Source organism: Candoia aspera, chromosome 4, assembly GCF_035149785.1.
Source record: "Candoia aspera isolate rCanAsp1 chromosome 4, rCanAsp1.hap2, whole genome shotgun sequence".
NCBI lineage: Eukaryota > Metazoa > Chordata > Lepidosauria > Squamata > Boidae > Candoia > Candoia aspera.
The window spans coordinates 101,620,363-101,646,047 of record NC_086156.1 but is presented as its reverse complement, the minus strand read 5'-3'; the positions used below and the strand labels follow the sequence as shown (position 1 = coordinate 101,646,047).

The window sequence follows — 25,685 nt, the reverse complement described above, 5'->3', positions numbered from 1 at the left end:
TTGTTTCCAACCAAAAAAAACTGACCTTCCTATGGCCTTTAGTATGTGCCATACCTCAGGTTAACAGAGATCCTGTGCATAAATTACTGTAGAACTATCCAACTATGACTGCAATCATTTTCCAACCCTGCTGGAAATAGAAGTGTTCTCTTACCCATTTGTGCATGTGTGCGCACCTTCAAGTCACTCTTGACTGACTGAACTAGTCCCTGAAGTTTTCTTGGCAGGATTTTCAGAAGTGGTTTGCTATTGTCTGCTTCCTAGGGCTGAGAGACTGGCCCCAAATCTCCTAAAGTGGGACTAGAACTCAAGTCTCCTGGATTCTAGCCTGGTGCCTTAACCACGACACCAAATTGGCTCTTATCGTACCAATGCACACTTAAAATGGCACCATCAAAATTATATTCAATATTTAAAATTATTTAAATTATTTCCTCCTGTTCTTGTGGATAGCTCCGTCCTTAATGGAAATATTGTGTTTACACAACATGCTTAACCTCAGTATGTTTAATCCTGGTACAGTAAACTTAAGCATGATTTGCTAAACCTGAATTTTCTGGATTTGTATACGGTGCACATAACTGCAATAATGGTTTATATACATGGGAAGCCACAAAAACCAAAGTTTAAAAACATGGAAAATGCCCAGTTTGAACCTGACTCCTGCTGACTACATCCATCGGTTTTCTTGATAGTTTTACAAGCACATTTCCTGTACCATGTTATACAATCACAAGTCTTGTGGCATCTTAAGAAGGATACACAAATGTTTGTTTCTCAGGATACTTCACACATGAAGTGACTATAAATCAACAGAAATAAAGTTCATCTTTAAGATGCCACAATACTTTTGTTTGTAGCACAGATTAACACAGGAGTTCTGGAAACTTTCCAAGAAATATTCTCTTGATTGGAACATCCCATGTTCATGTTTTACAGCTATCTCTTGAGCTCAGCCTAAATGACTGGCCTCACACATGTTAAATCTGCATTAACCAAGTAAATGTGTCCACACATACTGTACTTAAAAGCTTCTGTAGTCCGGATCACACAACATGCAGACAAGGGTTAGGCATCCCAAAATGTAATGACGCTAGTAAGATTACTAAACTCAGTCTGCCATTATGTATCAAAGCCAGGAGGTGAAACCAGAAGCTATGTACAATTTGTACTCGTATGTTGACCTTCAGCTTCACACAACATATAAAACCAGGCCAGGGTCAGAGTCAGGCGCCCTCTGCCATGTTGCCTCGTGGTCGGTCCTAGCCCTTCACAAATCTGAAACGGCACGAGGTCGCTTGGGCTGAGGACGCCCGCCGCCCCTCTTCCCGCAAGCGAAGGCGCCAGCTCGGAAGTTCAGAGGAGGTGCCCGAGGGCCCCTCGCCCTGCTCATCACGACAGTAGCACGCATGCGTCCTCCGGCAACTTCGATTGACTTAGTCTCCCATCACTCCCTCCCTTCGACCCTTCACTGCGGACGCGGTTTCACTTTCTGCGCAGGCGCAGCTTCATGGACGAGAGAAGTAGAGAAAGTCAACCCGCCTCGGCCGCGTTTAAGTAGGCGGGTACCCGGATGTACAGGCTAACTGTTCCTTCGGTCGAGGCCGCGACGGTGCGCTTAGGAGCATGCGCACTGTCACCCTCCGCTCCTCTTTCTCGGGTTGAGGCATCCTGGGGAGCTATTGCCCCAGAGTCCAGGCGGGGCTGAAGGGGAAGGGCCTGGCTTGAGCCCACCCTGCTCCCCTGGGGGAGGTGAGTGGACCTGGGGGTGGGTGAGCGAGGTCGGAGGGCGGCGGGAGTATGATGCCGGATCTGGGCTGCAGAAACCAGAACTACCACTAGATGGCAGCAAAGGGGCATAGAGCACCCCGAGTGCTTGCTGCCATCTAGTGGTGGCCCGGGGATTTGCACCCCAGATGTCGCCCTCAGTGGGAAGGAAGCCGCGACGGGAGACACAAGGTGTTGTGAGGCGAAAATGCAGGGGAAGGGGTTGGTGGAAGGGAGACCGTCGCGCTCAGAGCGCCCGGGGGTTCAAATAGGGTTGCGGGAAGAGGCTTGGAAAGGTGACTTTTTAATAGCTGATGCTATCGCTTATTTCCGTTATATATTAATATTCCGCCTTTCTGACATGCACATACACCCCCAAGATCCCAGAGATGATGATGATGATGATGATGCAAGAGTGAATAAAGACAGTCTGGAGGTGGACAGGAAGGAAAATAAACAAATACAATAACACCTGGGAGGCACAAGGGATGGGCAGGGTGGAGCCAGGCAGTAGGAGGAAATGATCCCGCTGGGCAGGGATGTTTGTTGGGGCAAAGACCAGCCAGTACAAAGTTGAGGGCAAACCCATTGCTTCCTATTAGTGCCAGGTGTGTTGGATGTTGCACAGAAGGGAAAGGCAGAAGGTAGGTGGGGATACGCTAGTAGATGCTCTAAGTGCACCCCATCTTCTAACCTCCCTCCCCCCAAGTTGATGCTTTCCAGACATCTTGGACCAACTCCTGTAATGTCTGACAACCAGTATAGCTGGACAGACTGTGGCCATTCTGTGCCAGCACATCTGGAGGGCAACAGCTAGGGTGGGAAGGTGTTCCAACCACCTCTGAAACTTAAAAGCATTTCCTTTCAATTAGGTTGCTTGGGGAGAGCAGGTAATGCTTAGGGGGAGAGCCAGAATGGGGTTTGTATGTGAAAAGATTGATGGGTTGGGTTCTGGAATTGATACAAATTCCTTGTTTGAGCATATGTTCAGGGAAATTCTGGGTTAGTACATTTCTGCTATGCCTTGGGTTGTTTAGATGTGGTGACTAAACATCACTTGGTTGGGTTTACCCAGTATCAAACAAGCAAGCCACTATATGGCTTAGTATTATGTGTCACCCCAACTGTTTTGTTTATGAACGCTTAGCAATTGTTCCTGTGCTAAAGTGATTACTTCATATCTGGCTCCAGTTAGTAAAGTACAAAGCAGATCCCAGAAGCCTGAAGTGTACCCACTGCTGCTATATGTATTATGGAATGAATCCAGTTTTTCTTCCTAGAGGATTCATGTTAAAGGCGGGGTGGGGGAATAATAGTGAATAGCAGAGTTGCAGGGAGAAGTTTGGGCCAAATTGCCTGGAGGATTTCCAAGGGTGTATCATGCCTCTTTTAAAAAAAGAAAAAAAAATAGGACTGCTTTTTAGAGAAGAAAACTGTTGAGAGGTTCCAAATGCTTTAACTAATGCCCAGTGCAGGAAATCTGCTGTTGGAAGATCTTGCTCAGTTTCTTTTTTTTTATAGGTGGCTATGTCAGCTGAGGCCACAACAGATCACGCCCCACCCCTGGAGAATTGCGCTCCGCTGGTCCCAACCCAGCACCGACAAGATGGCAGGGGTGGGGTAACCGAGGTGACTTTGGACCTCAAGCCTCTGAACCCCAGCAGCAAGTATGTCAAGCTGAATGTGGGAGGGTCCCTGCATTATACCACCGTGCAGACCCTGACGAAGCAAGATACTATGCTCAAGGCAATGTTCAGTGGCCGAATGGAAGTGCTCACAGATAGTGAAGGTATGAGCCCCAGCTTGCCACATCTATTCCACAGCCAGGAACTAAATTTTCTGCATGATGGAGATTGCATTGGTGATTCATCCAATATGGTTCCCAGGGAGCCCTTAGACCAGTGTTTCTCAACCTTGGCAACTTTAAGACATGTAGACTTCAACTCCCAGTATTCCCCACCCAGCATGTTGAAGTCCACACATCTTAGGGTTGCCAAGGTTGAGAAACACTGCCTTAGGCAATTTCAAGGGTGACTTGCTTTTGAGTGACAAGAGAAGTTTCTTGTACCTATGGATAAAAAAAGAAGGCTTGACCAGTCAAAGCAGTCTTTGCCCCATAGAGTGCTCTATGTCAGTTCTGGCTTGTATCCCAGGCTCTGAGAAGCTTCTGTAAATATTTTCCGTTTTATATGTGGAAAATGCTTTCTTTGGATGTTCAGATGATGCCTCTTTTTTGTTCCTATGACTAAAAAGATCTACAAAGACAAAACAAAGCCTCCTTCGTTGTAGGGTCCAATTGAGAGTCTTTTCTCAAGGGAAACCCACTTAAGTCATGACCCTGCAGGTCCTCGCAGTAAGATTCAAATCTTTCTTGCTCTAGCTAACACTACAGTTAGATGTAGGAGCAGGTTTTAAGTAGGCAGTCTTCTTTCCTTGGACCTGTTTGATGTTCCAACATTGTTCTAGGGAAATCCATAATGAAAAGAGGAAATTTAAAATATGAGTAAGAGGCCACCAAACTGTGTCTGCTTTTCTGAACACAGATAGCTTCAAAATACATTGTTAGCTTGTCAGCAGTGCTTTCAAGAGCAGCTGGCTGCCTCCAGAGGGAGTCTCTTGGTCTAATTAGCAACTGGTATGAGGCAGATGATTATCAGGAGGGAAAGAGAGCTGATCTCCGTTGTCCAGTTTCTATCCATCTTCCCCAAGCTGGTGTCCTTCAGATGTGCTAGACTGCAACTCTCAGAATCCCTGGCTAGCATAACCATTGGTTAAAAAAAAATCTAGCAATATTATTGTTCCAATGAAAGGCTGTTTTATTTTATTTTATTTATTTATTTATTTTCTATCCCGTCTTTTATTTTTATAAATTACTATTGACTGAACTCACATAAGAGCCCTGTGGTGCTTTGATTAGATGGCTGAACTGGGACTGAGGAGACTCAAATCCAAGTCCCCACCTGACCATGGAGCTCATCAGGGTCAGCTGAAGTGTGTCAGGATTTTGCATTCATTTTATTATCTGAATGTTGCCTCTAAAATCATTAAATAAATAAAATGATATTAATTCCAGCTTGTGGGGCAGGGGGTTTGCTGCTTTCCTTCCTCAATCAGAGCTTCTATTACAATGTCTTTAAAAATATAAAGTCTCAAGTTGAGCTCAACTCCCAGGGACTTAATGGCATATCTATAGTTTTCTGGAAGTGGTTTACCACTGCATTCTTCCAGTTTTGTTTTGTTTTGTTTTTACTTTCAAGACTAGCCCACCAGCTTGATACTTCCCAGAGGTGTCCCATCGAAGTACTAACCAGGCCAGACTCCCAGACAAGGTCAACTAAATGCTGCCACCTGCCAAGGCATAACATCTAAAGTAGATTCATTAAAAAGATCCTTTTAGGATTAGAGTTCTTACATTTTCTTTTTTGAAATAAAGTACATTAGAAGCCCAAAACTAATTGAAATAAGACCTTATTCTTCTAGCATCAAAACAGTCTTGTATCAATGCAAATCATAACAACTGGGTCTTCTCCTCTAAGCAATTTTAATTTGGGGAGTGGGGAGGTTGCTTAAATAGACCCTTCACTCTGCAGCATCTTTCTTTCGGGGACTAAAATTAACTGCTTTTCCAGGTTGGATCTTGATTGACCGAAGTGGCCGCCATTTTGGAACTATTCTGAATTATTTGCGGGATGGCTCAGTATCCCTTCCAGAGTCCCAGCGGGAGCTGGAGGAAGTGTTGTCTGAAGCCCGATATTATCTGATCCAAGGTTTGGTTGAGGACTGCCAGCTTGCAATACAGGTGAGGGTGACTGTGCTGAGAAATTAGGAGGCCTGATGACTTCCTTGAATCTCATACTCCTTAGAAGAAATGATGAGAGAGGAAAGCAGGATCTGTCCCAACTGCCTGGAGCAGTGTTTCTCAGCCTTGGGAACTTTAAAATGTGTGGACTTCAACTCCCAGAATTCCCCAGCCAGCATGCTGGCTGGGGAATTCTGGGAGCTGAAGTCCACACATTTATGTTTGGGAGTTTAAGTCCACACATACCACACTGTGCTGTGGTATGATTTCCTTAATTGAGCCTTAGCACTTGTGCAAACACAGCAGTTTTGTTTTCTAAGCCATTGTTTATGGCTTAGCAGATATGTGAACCCAGTCAGTTATGGCTTATTAAACAAACCACGGTTACACAAATCATGGCTTAGCATGAAATATGAATCTCTTTAGTAAATCTGTAAATAATGAACAGTAGAAAGTCTAGAGAAGTATTTCTCTCTTCCCTTCCTAGCAAAAGAGTGAAGCCTATGACCCACTCTGCCATATCCCCATGGTGACGTCTCCCAAGGAGGAGCAGCAGATCATCTCAAGATGTTCCAAGGTAAAGAGGCTGAGACGTCTCACAGGTTTTACCTCAAAAAGTCATAGAGATCAGGCAAGCTTAAGTGGCTTGGATGCATGTCCTCTTGTGCATCAAGGTATCAAGGCAAGTGAGGCTATTCTTATAAATGCAATCCCTCCATCCCCATTATGAGGGAAAGTCTACTCTGCTTTGCTGTAATATATCTCTTGCCCTAAGGGCAAGAGGGGGGTTAGATCTTCAGGCCTCAACTGCTGCATGACTAAAACCGTAGCAGAAAAGAGATGTTATATGAGAAGCATGCACTCCTCATTTAATGGATAACTGGGCCCCACTTTCTATTCTCAGAATACAGTTCTCACCTCAAATCGCATTGTGTGTGAGATTTTTCACCGTTTTACCTAACGGCATTTATCTCTGAGCAACTGTACTGATTTTTCCCATTTTGTGGCACAGACCGTGACGCAGGAATCATCTGCCTCCCGGTGGTTTTCTTTGTGCAGAGGTGAAACATTTTGCAGGTGGGTTGGGGACAGACTTTGCAAAGACCACTGCATTGTAGGCCGCTGCACATGAATAGCTTGCCTTGGGGTAAAGCTGCCACATCAAAGGTGTTCCAAACACCATCTGTATGTTGAACCCAAACTACAAAAGGATACTGGTATTTGTGAATATTCCACCGTGCAAGCAGCAACAACTGATTGTAGATGACAACAATTTGTTTAGGGGTATGGCAGCAATAAGGGGAAACAATTCTTTTGATGTTTTCATACTATTTCATTCATATCTTTCTGCTTCCTTTTAGCCTGTGGTGAAGTTACTGCATAACAGAAGTAATAACAAGTATTCCTATACAAGGTAAGCTGTGGTCCTGCTGTCAGAATGGGATGACCTTGGGATCACTGCTATATTCCAGGTCATCCGCTAACTTCCACTTCTTTGGTAGTATCTACACCACTATTTTTTCTTTCTTCCCCTTCCCCCCACCCCCCCAAAGTAACTCTGATGACAACTTACTGAAGAATATTGAACTGTTTGACAAACTAGCTCTGAGGTTCAATGGACGGGTGCTTTTCATCAAAGATGTTCTTGGAGATGAGATCTGCTGCTGGTCATTCTATGGGCAGGGCCGCAAGATTGCTGAGGTTTGCTGCACTTCCATCGTCTATGCCACCGAAAAGAAGCAGACCAAGGTAAGGCGTGGGCCGTCCTCAGTCCTCCAAATGTGAAGCTTCAGTTTTCTAATGTGGTTTGGTGTCCTCATATGGAAAAGTAAGCCATGATCTGGCAAACCCAGTTGAGTGGGAATAGAATGCACATTCGCGCAAGCAGCCACTTCACTCTCATTCGGCTTCTGCTAGTGTGAACAGTAAAATAACTTGTAGCATTGTAACCTCAGCCATTACAAATGCTGGCTTTGGTGGGGAGCAAAGAGCCACAGTTTCAGGAGACCCATTAAGCAAATTATTTTAAGCTTGTTAGCTGCTTCTGGTAGTGGGAGGAATTAAGTTGGAGTAAATGGGGTTTTAAGTTGGAGTAATGGGCAGTCAAATGACACCTGGAATTACAGGTAAGCATGGCCTGGGAGAACAAAACGAAGCAGGACATAGGTTGATAGAATTTTGCCAAGACAACTCACTCTGCATAACAAACACTCTCTTCCAACGACCTAAGAGACGGCTTTATACATGGACTTCACCAGATGGACAACACCGAAATCAGATTGACTACATCCTTTGCAGCCAAAGGTGGCGGACATCTATACAGTTGGTAAAAACAAGACCTGGAGCTGACTGTAGTTCCAATCACGAACTTCTTATTGCACAATTTAGGATCAGACTAAAGAGATTAGGGAAGACCCACAGATCAGCTAGATATGAGCTCACTAATATTCCTAAGGAATATGCAGTGGAGGTGAAGAATAGATTTAAGGGACTGGACTTAGTAGATAGGGTCCTGGAAGAACTCTGGACAGAAGTTCGCAACATTGTTCAGGAGGCGGCAACAAAATACATCCCAAAGAAAGAGAAAACCAAGAAGGCAAAATGGCTGTCTGCTGAGACACTAGAAGTAGCCCAAGAAAGAAGGAAAGCAAAAGGCAACAGCGATAGGGGGAGATATGCCCAATTAAATGCAAAATTCCAGAGGTTAGCCAAAGAGACAAGGAATTATTTTTAAACAAGCAATGCGCGGAAGTGGAAGAAGACAATAGAATAGGAAGGACAAGAGACCTCTTCCAGAAAATTAGAAACATCGGAGGTAAATTCCAGGCCAAAATGGATATGATCAAAAACAAAGATGGCAAGGACCTAACAGAAGAAGAAGAGATCAAGAAAAGGTGGCAAGAATATACGGAAGACCTGTATAGGAAGGATAACAATATCAGGGATAGCTTTGACGGTGTGGTCAGTGAGCTAGAGCCAGACATCCTGAAGAGTGAGGTTGAGTGGGCCTTAAGAAGCATTGCTAATAACAAGGCAGCAGGAGACGACGGCATCCCAGCTGAACTGTTCAAAATCTTGCAATATGATGCTGTCAAGGTAATGCATGCTATATGCCAGCACATTTGGAAAACACAAGAATGGCCATCAGACTGGAAAAAATCAACTTATATCCCCATACCAAAAAAGGGAAACACTAAAGAATGTTCAAACTATCGAACAGTGGCACTCATTTCACATGCCAGTAAGGTAATGCTCAAGATCCTGCAAGGTAGACTTCAGCAATTCATGAAGCGAGAATTGCCAGATGTACAAGCTGGGTTTAGAAAAGGCAGAGGAACTAGGGACCAAATTGCCAATATCCGATGGATAATGGAAAAAGCCAGGGAGTTTCAGAAAAACATCTATTTCTGTTTTATTATTCTAAAGCCTTTGACTGTGTGGACCATAACAAATTGTGGCAAGTTCTTAGCGGTATGGGGATACCAAGTCATCTTGTATGCCTCCTGAAGAATCTGTATAACGACCAAGTAGCAATGGTAAGAACAGACCACGGAACAACGGACTGGTTTAAGATTGGGAAAGGAGTACGGCGGGGCTGTATACTCTCACCCTACCTATTCAACTTGTACACAGAACATATCATGCGACATGCTGGGCTTGAGGAATCCAAGACTGGAGTTAAAATCATTGGAAGGAACATTAACAATCTCAGATATGCAGATGATACCCCTTTGATGTCTGAAAGCGAAGAGGAACTAAGGAGCCTTATGATGAAGGTGAAAGAAGAAAGTGCAAAAGCTGGCTTGCAGCTAAACCTCAAAAAAACCAAGATTATGGCAACCAGCTTGATTGATCACTGGCAAATAGAGGGAGAAAATGTAGAACCAGCGAAAGACTTTGTATTTCTAGGTGCGAGGACTACTGCAGATGCTGACTGCAGTCGGGAAATCAGAAGACGCTTAATTCTTGGGAGAAGAGCAATAACAAATCTCGATAAAATAGTTAAGAGCAGAGACATCACACTGACAACAAAGGTCCGCATAGTTAAAGCATGGTGTTCCCCGTAGTAACATATGGCTGCGAGAGCTGGACCATAAGGAAGGCTGAGAGAAGGAAGATTGATGCTTTTGAACTGTGGTGTTGGAGGAAAATTCTGAGAGTGCCTTGGACTGCAAGAAGATCAAACCAGTCCATCCTCCAGGAAATAAAGCCAGACTGCTCACTTGAGAGCATGATATTAAAGGCAAAACTGAAATACTTTGGCCACATAATGAGAAGACAGGACACCCTGGAGAAGATGCTGATGCTAGGGAGAGTGGAGGGCAAAAGGAAGAGGGGCCGACCAAGGGCAAGGATGATATTCTAGAGGTGACGGACTCGTCCCTGGGGGAGCTGGGGGTGTTGACGACCAACAGGAAGCTCTGGCGTGGGCTGGTCCATGAAGTCATGAAGAGTTGGAAGTGACTAAACGAATAAACAACAAACAAAATGGGGTTTATATAGAAGTACACATCTCATTCAACTGAGCCAAGATTACCAAAGTCTTGGATTACTATTTTTGCAAAATGCAGTTTATACAATGTGTGTGTGTGTTCTTGATAGCTCTGTTGGGGCATAATCTTGCCCTTTTAAACTGCCAACTGAAATACTTTATTCCTTGTTACGTGTATTTCTCTTTCTTGCCTTCCCCCCCACATTCCATCCTAGTTACTGATTATACACACTTTATAGAAGAAAATAGCTCCTTCTGCTTTTAAATGTCTTAATGAGCTTATAGACCGTGTTCATTCATTTATATCTTGCTCTTTAGCCAAAATAAACTTCCAGAGTGGAATACTATTAAGTGCATGCAAAAGTACTATTGTTGATGATGGAGAATGTCCAAATTCATGCTTTCCTGTTCAGATGGAGGACCCAAGATGTTACAAGAAGACATTCTGGCAGAGTGATAGTAAAGAAGTGACCAGCAGGATATGGTTAACGGTTTCTTGGTGTTTCAGAAAGCCAGATGATCTCCCAATTTTCTATTCCTACCATTGATTACAGTCTGCTTTCTAATCTAGTCTCACGGCAGTCCCTGGGTCTGGTTAAGATGCCTTTCCCACTTTCCGATAATGGCCCGATTAGCCCATCATGCTAAACCCAGAACAAACCACATTACCAATTAGTGATCTGTGTGAATCAGCAAGATTGTGGTTGGTTAGTTTTTTTGACTTCTTGGACAGACCCACCCATTTCCATAATGCACCAACCAGGCCAAATGAAGCCTAGCTTTATGTATGAATATAGACACCTAGAAACTACTTGTGCTTCCTTATTAATAAGAAACATTAATAAGAAATATTAACAATTAATGGGGTAAAATGTTGTATTTAAAAGGTCACTATCATTAGCATTTCTTATAGAAGGGTTTTGAGCCGGAAGAGAAGTGTTTTCCAAGCCCCCATTTAAAGAAAATGCTGTGTAGGTGTGCCTTTCCTAAATCCAATTAAACATTTAAGAAGACTAAACTAGAGGCCTGTCGAGCCTAGAATTCTGTTTCTGCAGTAGCTAACAGGATGCTTAGACCCACAGGGAGGACATGAGGCAATAGCTACCTCAAGTTTGTGTTCTTCAGCAGCTGGTGCTGAGCATTACTAGAAGTATTACATCACTTCCAGTTTGAACCTGGGATTCCATACTGACACTAATGCTTGCTTCATCTTGGCGCTCTCTCTGGCTCCCCCTACGAACCTGCTTTCCCCCGGTGTACAGGTCGAGTTTCCCGAGGCCCGGATCTTTGAAGAAACGCTGAATATCCTGATCTATGAGATGCCACGGGTGCCAGACAAGGCCCTCCTAGAGGCCACTGGGGGAGTTGCAGGTGGGGGCGGAGGCCCCCTCCGCGCTGGTGATGAGGAAGACGGGCGGGAGCACCGCGTCCGACGCATCCATGTTCGCAGACACATTATGCATGACGAACGCCCTCACGGCCACCAGGCTGTTTTCAAAGACTGATCCAGCCTTGTTTCCAGGGTCCTCATCGCTCCAGCTCTTCAGTGCCAAAGGAGGACCCGCTTTTTTCTTTTGAGATTTCATCCCGAGGTCTCCTCTATAGTGTTCATGTCCTTTCTAAGTCCTCCCCGTTTGGGGCTGTTTTTTTTTTCGTTTTTTTTAATTTTTGCTGTTTCCTTACATTATAACTAATTTGAGCCCCCATTCCCACTTACTTTTGTTGTGACAATAAAAGGCCTTGGTCTGCCCTGTAATTTACTGATACGTTCTAATGAATTGATTTTCTTTAATACTTGAGTCTTAATACCGGGTTTTCTCTCCTCAGCCAGCCCAATCTCTGTCTCGTAATCCTCACGGTACACACAAATTGAGATTGTGGTCCTCTCTTCACAACACCTTTGATCTGAATGCCTTCCTTTCAGAATGGAGACTCCCATGTACCTATAATTTAACCTTCTCTAGCCTGATGGCATTACGGTTCTCAAAAGGCTGCTGTAGCCTTTAGGATCCCTGGAACGTTGTTAATACCCAAGTAGTTATATGTGGGTCAAACGCATAAGTCAAAATAGTCAAAATTTTTCCATTTTTCCTTGTACTTTTAATAACCGCCATTTTGGAACCCAGTCAATCTATTTTTCAATTTCTTTCTCAGCTGTCTGAGGCAGGGTGCTATCTAGACGAGGATGGTAACATTAACTAATTCTCCAGTCTAGATTTTAGTGGATTCTTCCCACTTTGTCCTTCCCCTTCTGTCATATAAACTGAAGTATCTCCACCCACTCACAATATAAGGTATGATCTTTCAAAATGCAGGTTTGCTGCGGGCTTCTGGCCACAATCACATGCAAGATTTGATGGAAAGTTCTCCATTTATTTGGAACGCCACACATGCTTTATGCTATATATGCCACCCCTGTCCAGCCTCCCACAATATTTGAACTCCCCTTCTATTTTCTGTGGTGAATGGTGCGCGGTTTCACATTAGATGTGGCAAACTGTACGACAGGCTCTCCTGCAGCCCCTTAATCCAGCAATTTGATGGAATACATTTTGATATTCCCAATACTGGCAAGAGAGAGTGAGTTGAGATTGTAATGAACCAATGGGTTTTCTCAAGTGTTCCTGCCCCCCTCCCCCAAACCTCTTTCTTTTTCGGTATATCCTCCCCTCCCTGGAGGAGGTCACCTTGAATTAATTATTGTAATTTTGTATTTGCATAATTTATTTTAAATTGTGGGTTTTTTTCTATTAAATTATTGTAATAAAATTTTCTGCATTAAAAATAATAAATTTGTGGTCCATTCTTTCTTTCCCAGAGGATAGGGAGATTCCTCAAGCAGCTGCTCTATCCAAGAGTATTTAGTATGGCTTTCACTTAGAGCATTGTTCCAAGCCAGGGGGTTTGTCTTTTTGTTAATTTCACATGCTGAAGGGGAAGTTTCTAGGCAGTGAGGCATGAATGGAATCCCACATTTACCTGTTCTCTGTGTAGCCTCTTTTAGAAGGGGAAAACTGAACATGTGGATGTTTCTCACCCAGTTCAGGATCTTTCAGAATCTCCATTTGAAAAGGTGATTGGCTGTTAGCATATCTTCTGCATGAATTATGAAAATCCTTCCAATATATAAGAATTGAAAGTTACTGTACAGCAGTGTTTCTCAACCTTGGCAACTTCAAGACTTCAACTCCCAGAATTCCAAGGCTTGCTGGGGAATTCTGAGAGTTGAAGTCCACACATCTTGAAGTTGCCAGGGTTGAGAAACACTGCTGTACAGGGTTACATGAGTAGCTTCTTTCATTTTTTAAAAAATTGTACTTTGATAGCTTTATACCGTTTCTGTAATTTGTAAACTTCATGAGATTATATACAAAAGAAGACTTGATCTGAGGTACAGCGCCGCTGGAGGAAGACAAAGACCGAATCTGACCGAACACAAGCTAGAGCCGCTATTAAGGCCTACCTTGTGGCGGTAAGAGCGGCGAAACAGCAGTATTTCTCTGCTCTTATTGCATCTGCAGAAGGCCCCCAGCAGCCCTGTTTAAGATCACACGTGCCCTTTTGGGGAAGGTGGGCCCAGCGACCCACCTACAGGGCCATGCGGAAGAGTTTTCTGAGCATCTGCAGGATAAATCACTTGGATCCGGTCCAAGTTGGACTCAATGCGTGAAGTAGGGTCTGAGGAGATGCTGAGGGAACGTTTTAGCCTTGTTATCTGGGAGCAGTTTGATCCTGTTGGACCCGAGGAAGTGGACAGGATCCTCCAGATTGTGAATGCCACGACCTGTCACTTAGATCCATGCCCCTCCTGGCTGGTGAAGGCAGCTCAGGAGGTGATGTGTGGTTGGGTCCAAGTGATGGTAAATACATCCTTGAGTGAGGGGGTGTTCCCGGTCGCCTTTAAGGAGGCACTGGTGCACCCCCTCCTCAAGAAGCCATCGCTGGACCCAACCGTGCTGGACAATTTTCATCCAGTCTCCCACCTCCTCTTTTTAGGGAAGGTGGTTGAGAAGGTGGTGGCGTTGCAACTCCAGAGGGTCCTGGATGAAATGGATTATCTGGACCCCTTTCAGTCAGGTTTCAGGCCAGGATATGGGACAGAAACTGCATTGGTCGCACTTATGGATGATCTCTGGCGGGAGTGGGATGGAGGGAGTGCATCCATCCTTGCTCTCCTTGACCTCTCAGTGGCTTTCAATACCATCGACCATGGTATCCTTTTGGGACGGCTCAGGGAGTTGGGGGTGGGCGGCGTAGTTCTGTGCTGGTTCACCTCCTTCCTCCAGGGCTGGTCCCAGTCGGTGGTGATAGGAGAGATCCGACCCTCGACCCGTCTATTGCGGGGTGCCGCAGGGTTCGGTTCTCTCTCTTTTCTTGTTTAACATCTACATGAAACCACTGGGTGAGATCATCCGTCACCACAGGTTGAGGTATCATCAGTATGCTGATGATACCCAATTATACATCTCTATCCCAGGTGAGGTAAGTGATGCAGTGACTGCCCTTTCTCGGTACCTGGGGGCTGTGTGGGTCTGGACGGGGAACAACAGGCTTCAACTGAACCCTGGTAAGACGGAGTGGCTGTGGGTTGATGGGGCTTCATCTTCCGGGAAATTGTCATCCTTAGTTCTGGATGGGGTTGCACTGCCCCAGACAGACTCAGTGCGTAATCTGGGGGTTCTCCTGGACTCATGACTCCTGCTTGAAGAGCAGGTGGCAGCCGTGGCCAGGAGGGCCTTTGCGCAACTTCAGTTTGTGCGCCAGTTATGCCCATTCCTGGATCGAGAAGCCCTCTGAACAGTCACTCAAGCCCTGGTTATCTCCCATATAGACTACTGCAATGCACTCTACATGGGGCTACCCTTGAAGAGTACCCGGAAGCTTCAGCTGGTCCAGAATGGAGCTGCGCGGGCTATTTTTCGTGCCCCTAGGTCAGCACATATAACACCGTTGCTGTGCGAGCTGCACTGGGTGCCAGTTTGCTTCTGGGTCCAATACAAGGTGTTGGTTATCACCTTTAAAGCCCTACGTGGCATGGGGCCAGTTTTCCTGAGGGACCGTCTCATCCCCATTACATCAGCCTGCCCCACCCAATCATCCAGAGAGGGCATGTTACAGACCCCATCCATAAGAGAATTTCATCTGGCGGGGTCCAGGAAGCGGGCTTTCTCCGTAGTGGCCCCCGCCCTCTGGAACATCTTGCCCCCAGAGGTGAGGCAGGCCCCCTCACTCCTGACCTTCCAGAAGGCCCTGAAGACCTGGTTCTGCCGTCTCACCTGGGGCGGGAAAGCGGGTAACCATTCTGGGGGTGGCTCGCACCCTAGAGTACCTCCCACCAGCCTGGATTTTATACCTTTCTTGGATTCTATATTTATTTACTGTGTTTTATAATAACTGTTTTTATGAGATTTTAATGTTTATATTTTGTGCTTGATTTTATTGTAAACTGCCCAGAGTCCCTCTTTTGGGTGGTGGCTAAATTTGATTAATAAATAAACAAATAAACATGAGCCTTTCCTCAATGTATTGCCCTCAAGATGTTTTGCATTGCCACTTGCACGAATCCTAGCTTTCATAGCCAATTGCCATAAAGACCTGAGAACTGGATACCAAGCTCAGATTGATAGCCCTGTATATCAAGGTTAGATACAGCATTCCAGACAGTCAAGGTGCAATCCAGACATACATTTGCAGAAACATTTATACAAGGAATATTCCAAACTGCTGTTTTAACAATGGAACGTATGGGTAGCAGTGGTAGAGACAACAGTGATAAAGATGCAGTCACCTCTCCTAGTAAGAGCACTATATATCGGGTCTCCAACCCTCGGGCTGTGGACTGGTACCGGTCCGTGGCCTGTTAGGAACCGGGCCACACAGTAGGAGATGAGCAGTGGGCAAGTGAGCAAATTTACAGCCTGAGTATTTATAGCTGCTCCCCATTGCTCACATTACTGCCTGAGCTCTGCCTCCTGTCAGAGAAAGCAAGCCCATTGGCTGCTATCTCCAAACAGCGCAAAGAAAAAAGAATAAAGGGTCAGGAAAAAGAGGAAACGCTTGAATCATCCTGAAACCACCACCCCTGGTCTGTGGAAAAATTGTCTTCCATGAAACTGGTCCCTGGTGCCAAAAATGTTGGGAACTGCTGCTATATATCATCTCTCTCTCATCTGTTCTGTTCTGTTTTGTTCTGTTTTGTTTTTGTGTGCCTTTAACTTAGCCTTGACTCCTGGCAACTGTCTGGACAAGTCCCTGCAGTTTTCTTGGCAACATTTTCAAAAGCGAGTTACCGTTGCCCTCTTCCTATAGCTGAGAGACTGGCTCCAAAGTTACTCAGCTGGCTTTGCCTAAGGTGGGACTAGAACTACTGTTCTCTAGGTTTCTAGCCTGGACTCTTAACCACACCAAACTGACTCTCATACAGCAATACTTGCATTTAGAAGTATGTATCTCAAACTACAACAGGAACATTTGGCTTGCCTTTGAACAGAACTGATTTTTTAAATTCCATCAGATTTTGTTATTGCACAGGTAAATGATAAGAGGTCTTTTTCCTGCTTATGTATCTTCCTTCCTCACTTAATTGCTACTCCAAATTTAAGCAGCTGCAATTACAAGTTCCTTATAAACCAAGCAGCGATAGAGTAAACCAGGGTTACTCAACCAGGGTTCTGTGGAAACCTAGGGTTCAGCAAGAGGTCCCTAGGGGTTCCCTGGAAGATCATGATTTATTTAAAAAATTATTTCAAATTTGGGCAACTTCACACTAAAGAGGTAAGATTCATTCTTTATTTTCAGTTTAAAAACACGGTTAATGCATATATTCAGGCCTAGACATGAAATAAATATAATAATTTTGTAATTATTATATTTATATTACATATTATATTACATTATTACATATTATATTACATATTTTTATCATTCAGGCCTATCTTTGAGCCTGAATGTGAGGGGTTCTCCAAGGCCTTAAAAATATTTCAAGGGTTCCTCCAGGGTCAAAAGGTTGAGAAAGGCTGGAGTAAACAAATATGCACTGAGGGACTAAAGTTAACAAAGTAGGTTGGAAAGGTTATTTCTGCCCCAAGTAGTTTGGCTGGTCTGTAGTGTTGTAATTCATCTGAAGCTCTGCAAAAGACTGCTCAGCACTGTTGCATATGATCTTTCATAAATTTATAATTTATGACAATAACTTGCTCTGCCAACTTGCTGGGCGAGGAAAAATGTTTATGCTTGGCAAGGATGAGGGAAAGAGGAGAAAAACAACTGATAACTAAAATAGACAGGATCAAAGAGATTACAGGAATGTCCTTGGGAGAACTATAGATTATTGTAGACAAACTGCGATGGCAAGGGTTGGTCAATGCAGTCAGGAGTTGAATCTGACTCCATGGCACCTAATCGACCAAACAACCTGTTCTGTGTACGTTTACTCAAAAGTAAGTCCTGAGTGTCTTTCCCAAATAAACATACATGAAAGTTAAACGAAAGAGCCAACCCACTAAAATCAATGTGTAGAGAGCCAGAGAGGTGACCTTGAAGCAAATATTCAGAAACTGTTATGTAAGCAGAAAAGGTAACAGCATTTTTAAAGTCCTGGGAACAGACATTCATAGTATTAAGAAGAGATTCATGTCAGACCCTCCCTGACTCAGTGGAGCAGGGTTTCTCAACCTCGGCCACTTGATGATGTGTGGACTTCAACTTCCAGAACTCCCCAGCCGCATTCTGTTATTGTGACCTACCAATAAGGTATAGTTCCCATCTTCCTGGGGAGCTGATTTCAGGTCTGGTCCACCTGGTGGGGCTGATCCAATAGGGCTGGGAACTATTCAGAGCCTGGTGGTGTAGTAGCTCAGGTGTTGGAATAACAGTGGGGAGACCCAGGTTCTACTCCCTCCTCAGCCATGGAAGCTCACTAGGCGACTTTGGGCCAGCACCTCTCTCAGCCCATCCCACTTCGCAGACCACTGTTGTGGGGATAAAAAGGAAGAGGGAGCACTATGTACAAAAGGCTGGATAGAAATCTAGTATAATCTGAGCCTGGCTTACACATAACCTTCATGTGGAAAACGTGTGAAAGTTGAAAGAAAAACACCGGTCGGTTCCCAGCTGAAGAGACCACCAGCAAGACCAAGAGAACCGCGCCTGCCTGTAGTCATATGATACCAGGGGGGTCACATGACAAGGATGGGCTACGTGCTATAGGGCCCTCCCCGGAAGCCGCTCTGTGACGGAGGTCACATGATCAGAGGAGGCCAAAGGGGGAAACCGGTCACGTGGCGGGGGCTGGCTGGCTGAATGTGCCGGGCGGGCTTGGGGGAATCGCCTGGGCCTGAGGAAAGTGACGGGCGGGAGCGGAGAGCCTAGAGCGCAGCGGGGCCCGGTGCCGGTCGGGGTGGGGCAGCGGGGGCCTGGGAGCGAAGCTAGGGCGCTGCGTCGGTTTGGGGCTTTCCTCGGGGGCTGCTTTTTAGTTTTTAGGTCGAGGTTCCTGGTAGCCTTTGGGGGAGCCGGAGGTCGGGCTTGGGGAATTATCTGGGCCTCCCATTGACGGACTTGGGGCAACAGGCACCCGAAGGCCTGGACAGACCGTAAGGGAAATCCGCCAGCCCTCCGAAAAAGCGGGGAGGAGGCTCGGATCGGGCTTTTTAAGAGCTGCTCTAGAGGGCAGCAGAGCTCTGGGCAGAGGAAGGTGGAAGTCGCATTGGGTGTGGGGCGCAAGGGAAATCCTCAGAGGGAAAAGGCATTTTTTTCAGGCGGCCAGAAGCTTTTGTTACGGTTGTGGAGAGGTAGATTCCGGGGGTAATCGCAGGCTAGTGCTGAGTAACGCCGGAAGGAAGAGTAGTAAGTTATTGAGGCAACTGAGCGGAGAGTACGGAATCAACTCCATGTGCGTTTTAAGCTTTGTACAAGAGTTTGTATGAGGTCATTTACCTGGGGGAAAGTTTAAGAGTATCAAAGCAAAAGGCGCGGCAAAGAATAACGAGCGTGGATACCGATTCTAGGAAATCCATTTCATTCTCTAATCTGTAGAAGCATTGCAAATTTGGGGGAGCAGTGCAGGAAGTCTGGGAGATTTCACAGGAGGAGTTTCTACAGTTTGGGTGGCTTTTTGTGGTTCCCAGCAAGTGGCATAGTTCCCAATCTTGTTAGTTTGAGAACTGTTTAATAGTGTAGGGTCATCACCAGGAAGCTTGTACTTTCTTAAAAAAAGGGTGTTGGAGCTGGACTTCAGTCAGGTCCCTGGTGTTAAACATCTTTCGCCTCCTTGTTGACCTACATCCAAGCCCAGGCAGAGGCCATGCAGAAAGAAGAACTGGGCATGGATGAGAATCGCAACCCAGAAGAGGAGCTGCGTCTCCTGGGAGGAAAGAAGGAGAAATGCCATAACCTCAGCAACCGTATCCGAACAGGTAACTTAGCTACTGGCCTTCCATCCAATATTTTATGCTCTATTGGTTTGAATCTGTTACCAGGCTGGCAAAAATCCAGGTGTCTAGGCATCCAGGTCTTAGCAATGTGGTTTGGGTGTTAAAACTGTTGAAAGGTTTATCAGTTATACTCCCAGAGGATCCTGGCTTCACTACCCTTCACCAAATTTTTGCATCAGTCCTCTAACCCGTAAGCACGAGGCGTTACTCTGATAAGTGGCTTTCCCCAGCATAAGAGTGGGCTCATATTTCAGTTGAAGGCAACAGCAAGAATAATAAACTTCTGCCAGAGTGGAATCCCTCCAAGCCAAGTACTCACAAGTCTTAATAGACTCAGATAATCAATATTAGGCAGTCTTACCCTAAGCCACCAGTTGCCCCAACTTTCCACAGAACTGTGGGGTTCTCTCATTGCTGTAGCAATTCTGAACTTCTGAAGTCATCTCTTCTCCCATAATTTATTAATAGTTTAGTGGCTTCTGCTTGAGTAATTGCCTTAAAAAACTGACTGTTAAGGTTCCCTATCCTTGATGCCTGCAACCAGAGAAAGTAAAGCCTTCTTCCTCTCATTCAGGGGGTAGATCACTCTCTATGTTCTGTTGTACTGGACAGAGGTGTTCCCCCTTTTCCTTTCTTATGATATGTGTGTGCGCCTTTGTTCTAGAGGTGGCTTTACTGCAGCGGCCATGAAAATACTTCAAAAAATTCAGTGTGTATTAGATGCATCTTTTCTTGTCTATTGAAAAAGGTGCAGTTATCTGCTACTTTAGCTTATCACGTACTGATTTGGCATATGGAGCATAGTTTAAATCACCCTTTTTTCCACCATACTAATGGGGAAAAAGTGGTTTGTTAGAATCCTCTGGACAGTTGGTTTTATTTTGTAGTTTCTCAGTTTCTAGAGAGGGGTTGAGGATTATGAGGTGAAGATATTTTTATCCCTTGATGGGGATACAGAGGTTTGAGTTCATGTCTTGAGCTTTGGCCTTAAAGCCTTGTGTTCAGCAACTTGTCCAGTTGCCATTAGTGATTAGGAAAAGCATCAAGTGAGTGAACTGACAGAGGAACCACTCCATTCTTCCCATCTTTCTGTCTTGTTTCTGTGCTTTGTGTGAAGGAAGGAAAAATAGTCCCTTCCCCACCAACCCGTACGATAGTTTTAAAAACTAGAGTCCCCCCGCCCCCCAATTGTATCTTGAGTCCTTGTTCTGGCTGAGAGGAAGGATGCTTCTCTTTTATGACCAGAATGGAAACACAGCTTATTGACCTATTTGCACTCTATAAAACAAAAAAGTTGTCTAGGCTAGTTACACGTAATGGCTTCTTATCAAGGGGAGCTAAATAACAAGGAAAATAAAAAAGTGCAGAGTAAAATCTGTTTCAGGTTTAAATATTTTATTTCTTGAACCATATCATAGGACAGAAATTCTTTCTTCGTGATCCTCTTTATTTTGCAAGAGCAACTCTATTACTGTTCTTGGAAATTGTGATGTTACTTGGGGATTTAGCAGTTTCAAGCACAACTTTTTTAATCAATGACAGTTCTAGCCATTGGGCATTCTCCCACTCCACCTTGAGAAGTAACTATAATGAAATAGGAAGGTAAGCCTCAGCATCCTATTTATTCATAAAACTGAAGAGATGTTGCACGGTCTAGAAACAAAGTGCCTTATACAAATACATGGATGCTGGCATGAAATGACTTAGCACCTGCTATTATTGAACCTTCAAATGCTAATCCAGCAGTCTAGGGGGAAGGAGGGCAAGTTTTTTTCTCAAAGACCTTCAATGAAATGCTTTATAGAGGGAAAAGTATTATGCAGTTCATGACACAGATCTCACATTTGCTCTCCTTCCTCTTCAGGATCGTGGGAGTCAAACGGATATACTGCAAGTTCTGAGATAGCTGATGAGCCCAGTGTTCCCCTGAGTCCTTCCAACAGCCTTAACATCCGCAATCTCCAGCTGTCCGAGCGAGACCCTCCCCAGCATACCCGCCGTTATCCTCCTAATTTCCATCATGGCCGGCCCTTCCGTGCTGCCTACCGCAAAACTTACCGAGGCAGCCCCTCAGACCGCAAGGAATGGGGACCTAGCACTAATGGCCACCACTGTGCTCCAGAGGGTCTTTCCAATGGGCGATGGCAACATCGACGCCGTGGCTATTCTGACTCACCCTCCCCGTTGTCTTCCCCCGAATTGGAACGAGTCAGCACTATCAAAGCCAGTGAGAAGCCCGCTGTTACATCTAATGCCTCCAGTGTAACCACTGAGGAATCTGAGAAGGAAACATGGTCGCTCTTTCGGCCCCTTCCTGCTTTCCCAGTTGATAGCAGCAGTGCCAGGATCATTCCCAAGATCTCTTATGCCAGCAAGCTGAAAGAGAACTTGGATCAACCAGGCAAAGCCTGTCATGTTCCAGCCTCAGCTGTCCGCACCACTAATAGCCTCCCCAACTGTGTCTTGGCACCGCCCCCCAGCAGTCCCCCACCATCTGATAGCAGTCGGCGGCAGCACCTGGGAGCCATCTTCCAAAATGAGTGGGGCCTTTCCTTTATCAATGAGCCAGGAGCCGGGCATGGAGGGGGTGGTGGAACAGCACCAGTCAAGGAGATAGAAGATGCAAATGCTGGAGCGTGTTGGGAAAACATGGAAGCCAATGACTGGCAGGCTGCAAGAAATTATCACTTGGAAGGTAAGATACCCATGAGAGTACAGTACTGCACAGGGAAGAGAACGTCTGCATATTTTGAGGCTGTTATTTTATGGGTAGCAGAATATACTGAGGAACTTTCATTGGGGAATTATGAGAGGGCAGTCATATTTTGGGTACACAGAGACCAGCTGTTGCAATTAGCGGAAGTGGGGGGCATGGATAACATTGTTTGCCCAAGCAGAAACAAGGGTAGTGAGTAGAGAAAATCAGCTTACAATATTTCCTAAACTTCACCTCTCGTGTTTATCAGGGAAGGATACGTTGCCCCTTTGGACCAGTTTTGAATTAATGGAGTTTCAAAAGAAGCCTATCCCTTCTCTATAACAACCTTCTCTAAAAGGCTAGGGGAAAAAATGTGTCATTAAATTTGAATGGAGTCAGGGAGAAGCTTTTGCATTTCATTAAGGGCCCTTCACCTTTTACTTCCAATTGTTTGAGTATTGCCACAAATTCCAGCATTTAATTTTAACTTGAGTCAGAGTTGAGATTTTTTTGTTAAATAATGCAGAGGGATGGGTATGTGGTTGCTGCATATCTGGACTAGCTTTTCTCAGTGTAATTAAAATTTAGAAACATCTTGTTGGACTCAAAAGACAGAGAGGCATTGGGTGTTCTTCAGAAATAAAATGCAGTAGTGCTTGGCTTCTAATCTCTTTTTCCTCTCTCCTGATACAGAGTGGAGCCATATATGGGAACTACACAGTCAAGGTAAGGAGTAGAAGAACTCTCCTTTAGAATTCTAGGTTAAGACATTGTGAGATAGTGGGGCAGCTAAGCTAGTAGTGCCTAATTGCGTAGGCAGCTATTTTTTGCTTGAATGGGGATTTCGTGGGGCCTCTACTGTGTTTTCATATTCTTGAATCCTGAAGTTAGTTGTAGCTGAAGTTAAGGGCTGTATTTTGGGAATAGTCCCTCTAGTGGTTAGTGGTTTGCAGGAGGGTACAATTACAGTATGTGAAATAAAGGTTTGCAGGTGGGAAGTAAATTGGAGGAGTGTTGCGGAATCCTAGGAGAAGGATGCTGCTCCAAGGTTTGTAGGAGTGTAATTTTTACCAAAAAGAGCCTTCCGCTAATGGGTGCCCTTTTATATGCTGGGATGACCATGGCTGTGCTGGCTGGAGATTCTGGAAGTCTTAATTTTGGAGAGCGCCAAATTGGGCAGAGCTGATTGTGAACATCATTTGAGGCAAGCTTAAATTTCCCAGTAAATTTGCCTATTCCACAACAACCTCATAGCCATTTCAAAATAATAGCACTGTATATCAGTTTGCCAAAGTGGTGCAGGTTGTGCATTTGAAGGGATATCTTCCTTTGGCAGTTTTTAAAACATGTTGCCTCAGTTGTGCATGAGCACATATATTCTGGTCTTTGAAGCCATAATTGCAAATTGGTGTTGATTTCATTCTAGGTGTCTGTCAGACTGAAGCACTGAATTATGCCTATACTTTCAACCCCGATTTATGGTCTGGAGAATTTTGGTGTCAGTTAACAGTTGACATGCTACTTAACAGTAGTCATTAGTCATCACCCTCCTAGATTCAAAAGTTAGTTAGCCCAATGCATTTGCTCTGTGCAGGAACAAATAAAAGGAATGCAGACCTGAAGGACGCTGTCTGGGAAACAGGGTTTATTTCTGCTTGCATGAGGCTGGGGGTTCTTGTTCCTTTTTTGCCTGCTACAAGTGGTAACATGTCATGGTCAAAACATTTGTGCCCAATGACAGATAAATTCGCGCAAGCACAAAAAGGAACAAGAGCAAAACTGGGTCTCATCAGGCAGGAGCAACAACAGAGTAATGCTCTTCTAATTGGGCACCCAAGGTTATACTTTTATGGGCTAACTATGCATTGCAGCAGATACGTACTAAGGGTATCTTTTAAGTATCCATTTATTTTGGAAGGAGAGCATACCTTGTAGGCAGCATAGAGCTGGGAGTCTGTGTGCTATCCATGGAGCATCTGTCTTTAAAGATATACTTCTCACCACATTCTCCATTTTTATTTTTTGTTCTAGCTCCTAGCAGAGTGATGGTCTACTCGGAAACCTTGGATGGGAAGGGTTAATTCCAAGAATATCCAGGGGAAACACTGCTAAGATATGGGGGATGTATGGGGAGAGGCAAGGCAACCTACCCTACCCCCTTGAAGATTGGAGCAGTCCAGGCGTCTTGAAAGGGGAAGCTATGCCACCTGCCTACCTCCCTTCCCTTGCTGTTTTAGCCTAAATTGTCCTGGGTGAGGATCATGCTTCACCCATTCCCCACCATCTCTCTCTATCTCTGACTCAATGCTCTGGTTTTTAATTTCTTCACATGGTTTTTAATTTCTCTGGATTCCCCTGAAAATAAAGGCAAAAAAAGAATTTATTTAAATTCATTTCTCTTGCCCTATCAGTGTCTTACTTCTTAACACAGGAAGAGCTTTTACGTTCTGTTGCATTCTGAGGGAATGGTGGTGAGACTGGCTGTGCTAAAGAGGACATAAATGGGGGTATTTTGAAAGAAGAGGTGAAAACTTTCCATGGGTTCTTGAAACCATACAGAGTATCTTGGGAGTTTTATTAGATGAAAAATGCTTGGCTAAGCAATTATGCAATTGTAATTTCTTAATTTGGTTTCAATAATATTCAAACTGGTACAGCTCAAATACTGTAGCACTTAACTGTCATGGAAGTTATGTTTTTTCCCCTTAGGATTCTAACATGTTTAGTAAGCTGTGGGGCTCACTGAGCACAATAGAATTTAGTTCTGAGCAGGAAAGATTTAAGATTGCAGTTTGAGGGATATATGAAAGGAATCCCTTGCTGTTGCTTGCCTTCATTTATTTGACTGGCCAGAATAAAGTAGCCTGCTAGTGCAGAGAGTAGGTTGGTGTGCTTTTTAGGCTTGTCCACAGAAAGACAACCATCTGAGCCTATTGTTTGAGGTAATACCATATAGTCTAAAGCAGCACATGATCTGGAACATATTAATGTAAACTGGAGTCTTGCTTCTTTTAAGTATTACTATTATGCTTATAAAAAGTGGTCTTGATCTTGCTTAAAAATGAGAGCAGTTGGCTCTCCCAAGTGACCGAGAGAATTGACTGAATAAAAAGTAACTCCTCTTTCCCAGCCTTGGAGGAAAGGGCTGTAGGCTACTGGAAATGCCTGCTTGTTCGAGAAAAATAACACAACGGAGGATGCAGGGGTAAAATGAACGACTTCTAACAGTTACCTCAAACTATTTTTTCATGGAGGAGCCTGGAATCCCTTAAATGAGCGCGGTAGCCCTCAGTCAAAATGGCTCTCAAAAGGTACAGTACTCCAGCCACTGGGGAGGGGGAAGATCGCCGCTTCTCGGAAGATACGAGGTTCCCGAGAACCTGCTCCGGAGGGGTGGGAGCATCCGCGAATCCACGTATCTGGGAAAGAGGGCAGCGTTTCCAAGGGGAAAGGATCGTCTGCGCGGGGCGCGTGCGTCCTTCACAGCATGCTTGCGAG

The 25,685-nt window shown here is 44.8% G+C and overlaps 3 protein-coding genes across 4 annotated transcripts in view; 2 read left to right on the top strand and 1 right to left on the bottom strand.

The window, feature by feature from the left end:
* Positions 1-25,685, bottom strand: part of SPN (sialophorin) — a 344,473-nt gene that overhangs the window by 239,082 nt on the left and 79,706 nt on the right. The gene's annotated exons all lie outside the window — the stretch shown is intronic.
* KCTD13 (potassium channel tetramerization domain containing 13) lies at positions 1,600-12,850 on the top strand. 2 transcript variants are annotated; one of them, XM_063301330.1, is made up of 7 exons: positions 1,600-1,752; positions 3,289-3,556; positions 5,397-5,566; positions 6,054-6,143; positions 6,928-6,980; positions 7,120-7,315; positions 11,321-12,850. In XM_063301330.1, the coding sequence occupies exons 2-7, from the start codon at positions 3,295-3,297 to the stop codon at positions 11,561-11,563; spliced, it is 1,014 nt and encodes a 337-aa protein (XP_063157400.1). In that variant the 5' UTR covers positions 1,600-1,752; positions 3,289-3,294; the 3' UTR covers positions 11,564-12,850. The 2 variants fall into 2 exon arrangements, with proteins under 2 accessions (XP_063157400.1, XP_063157399.1); XM_063301329.1 differs by lacking the exon at positions 1,600-1,752 and adding an exon at positions 2,313-2,411.
* On the top strand, positions 18,353-24,580 carry LOC134495714 (uncharacterized). The gene is made up of 4 exons (XM_063301328.1): positions 18,353-19,471; positions 21,354-22,184; positions 22,881-22,913; positions 24,219-24,580. Exons 1-4 carry the CDS (start codon positions 19,360-19,362, stop codon positions 24,266-24,268), a joined length of 1,026 nt encoding a protein of 341 aa, XP_063157398.1. The 5' UTR covers positions 18,353-19,359; the 3' UTR covers positions 24,269-24,580.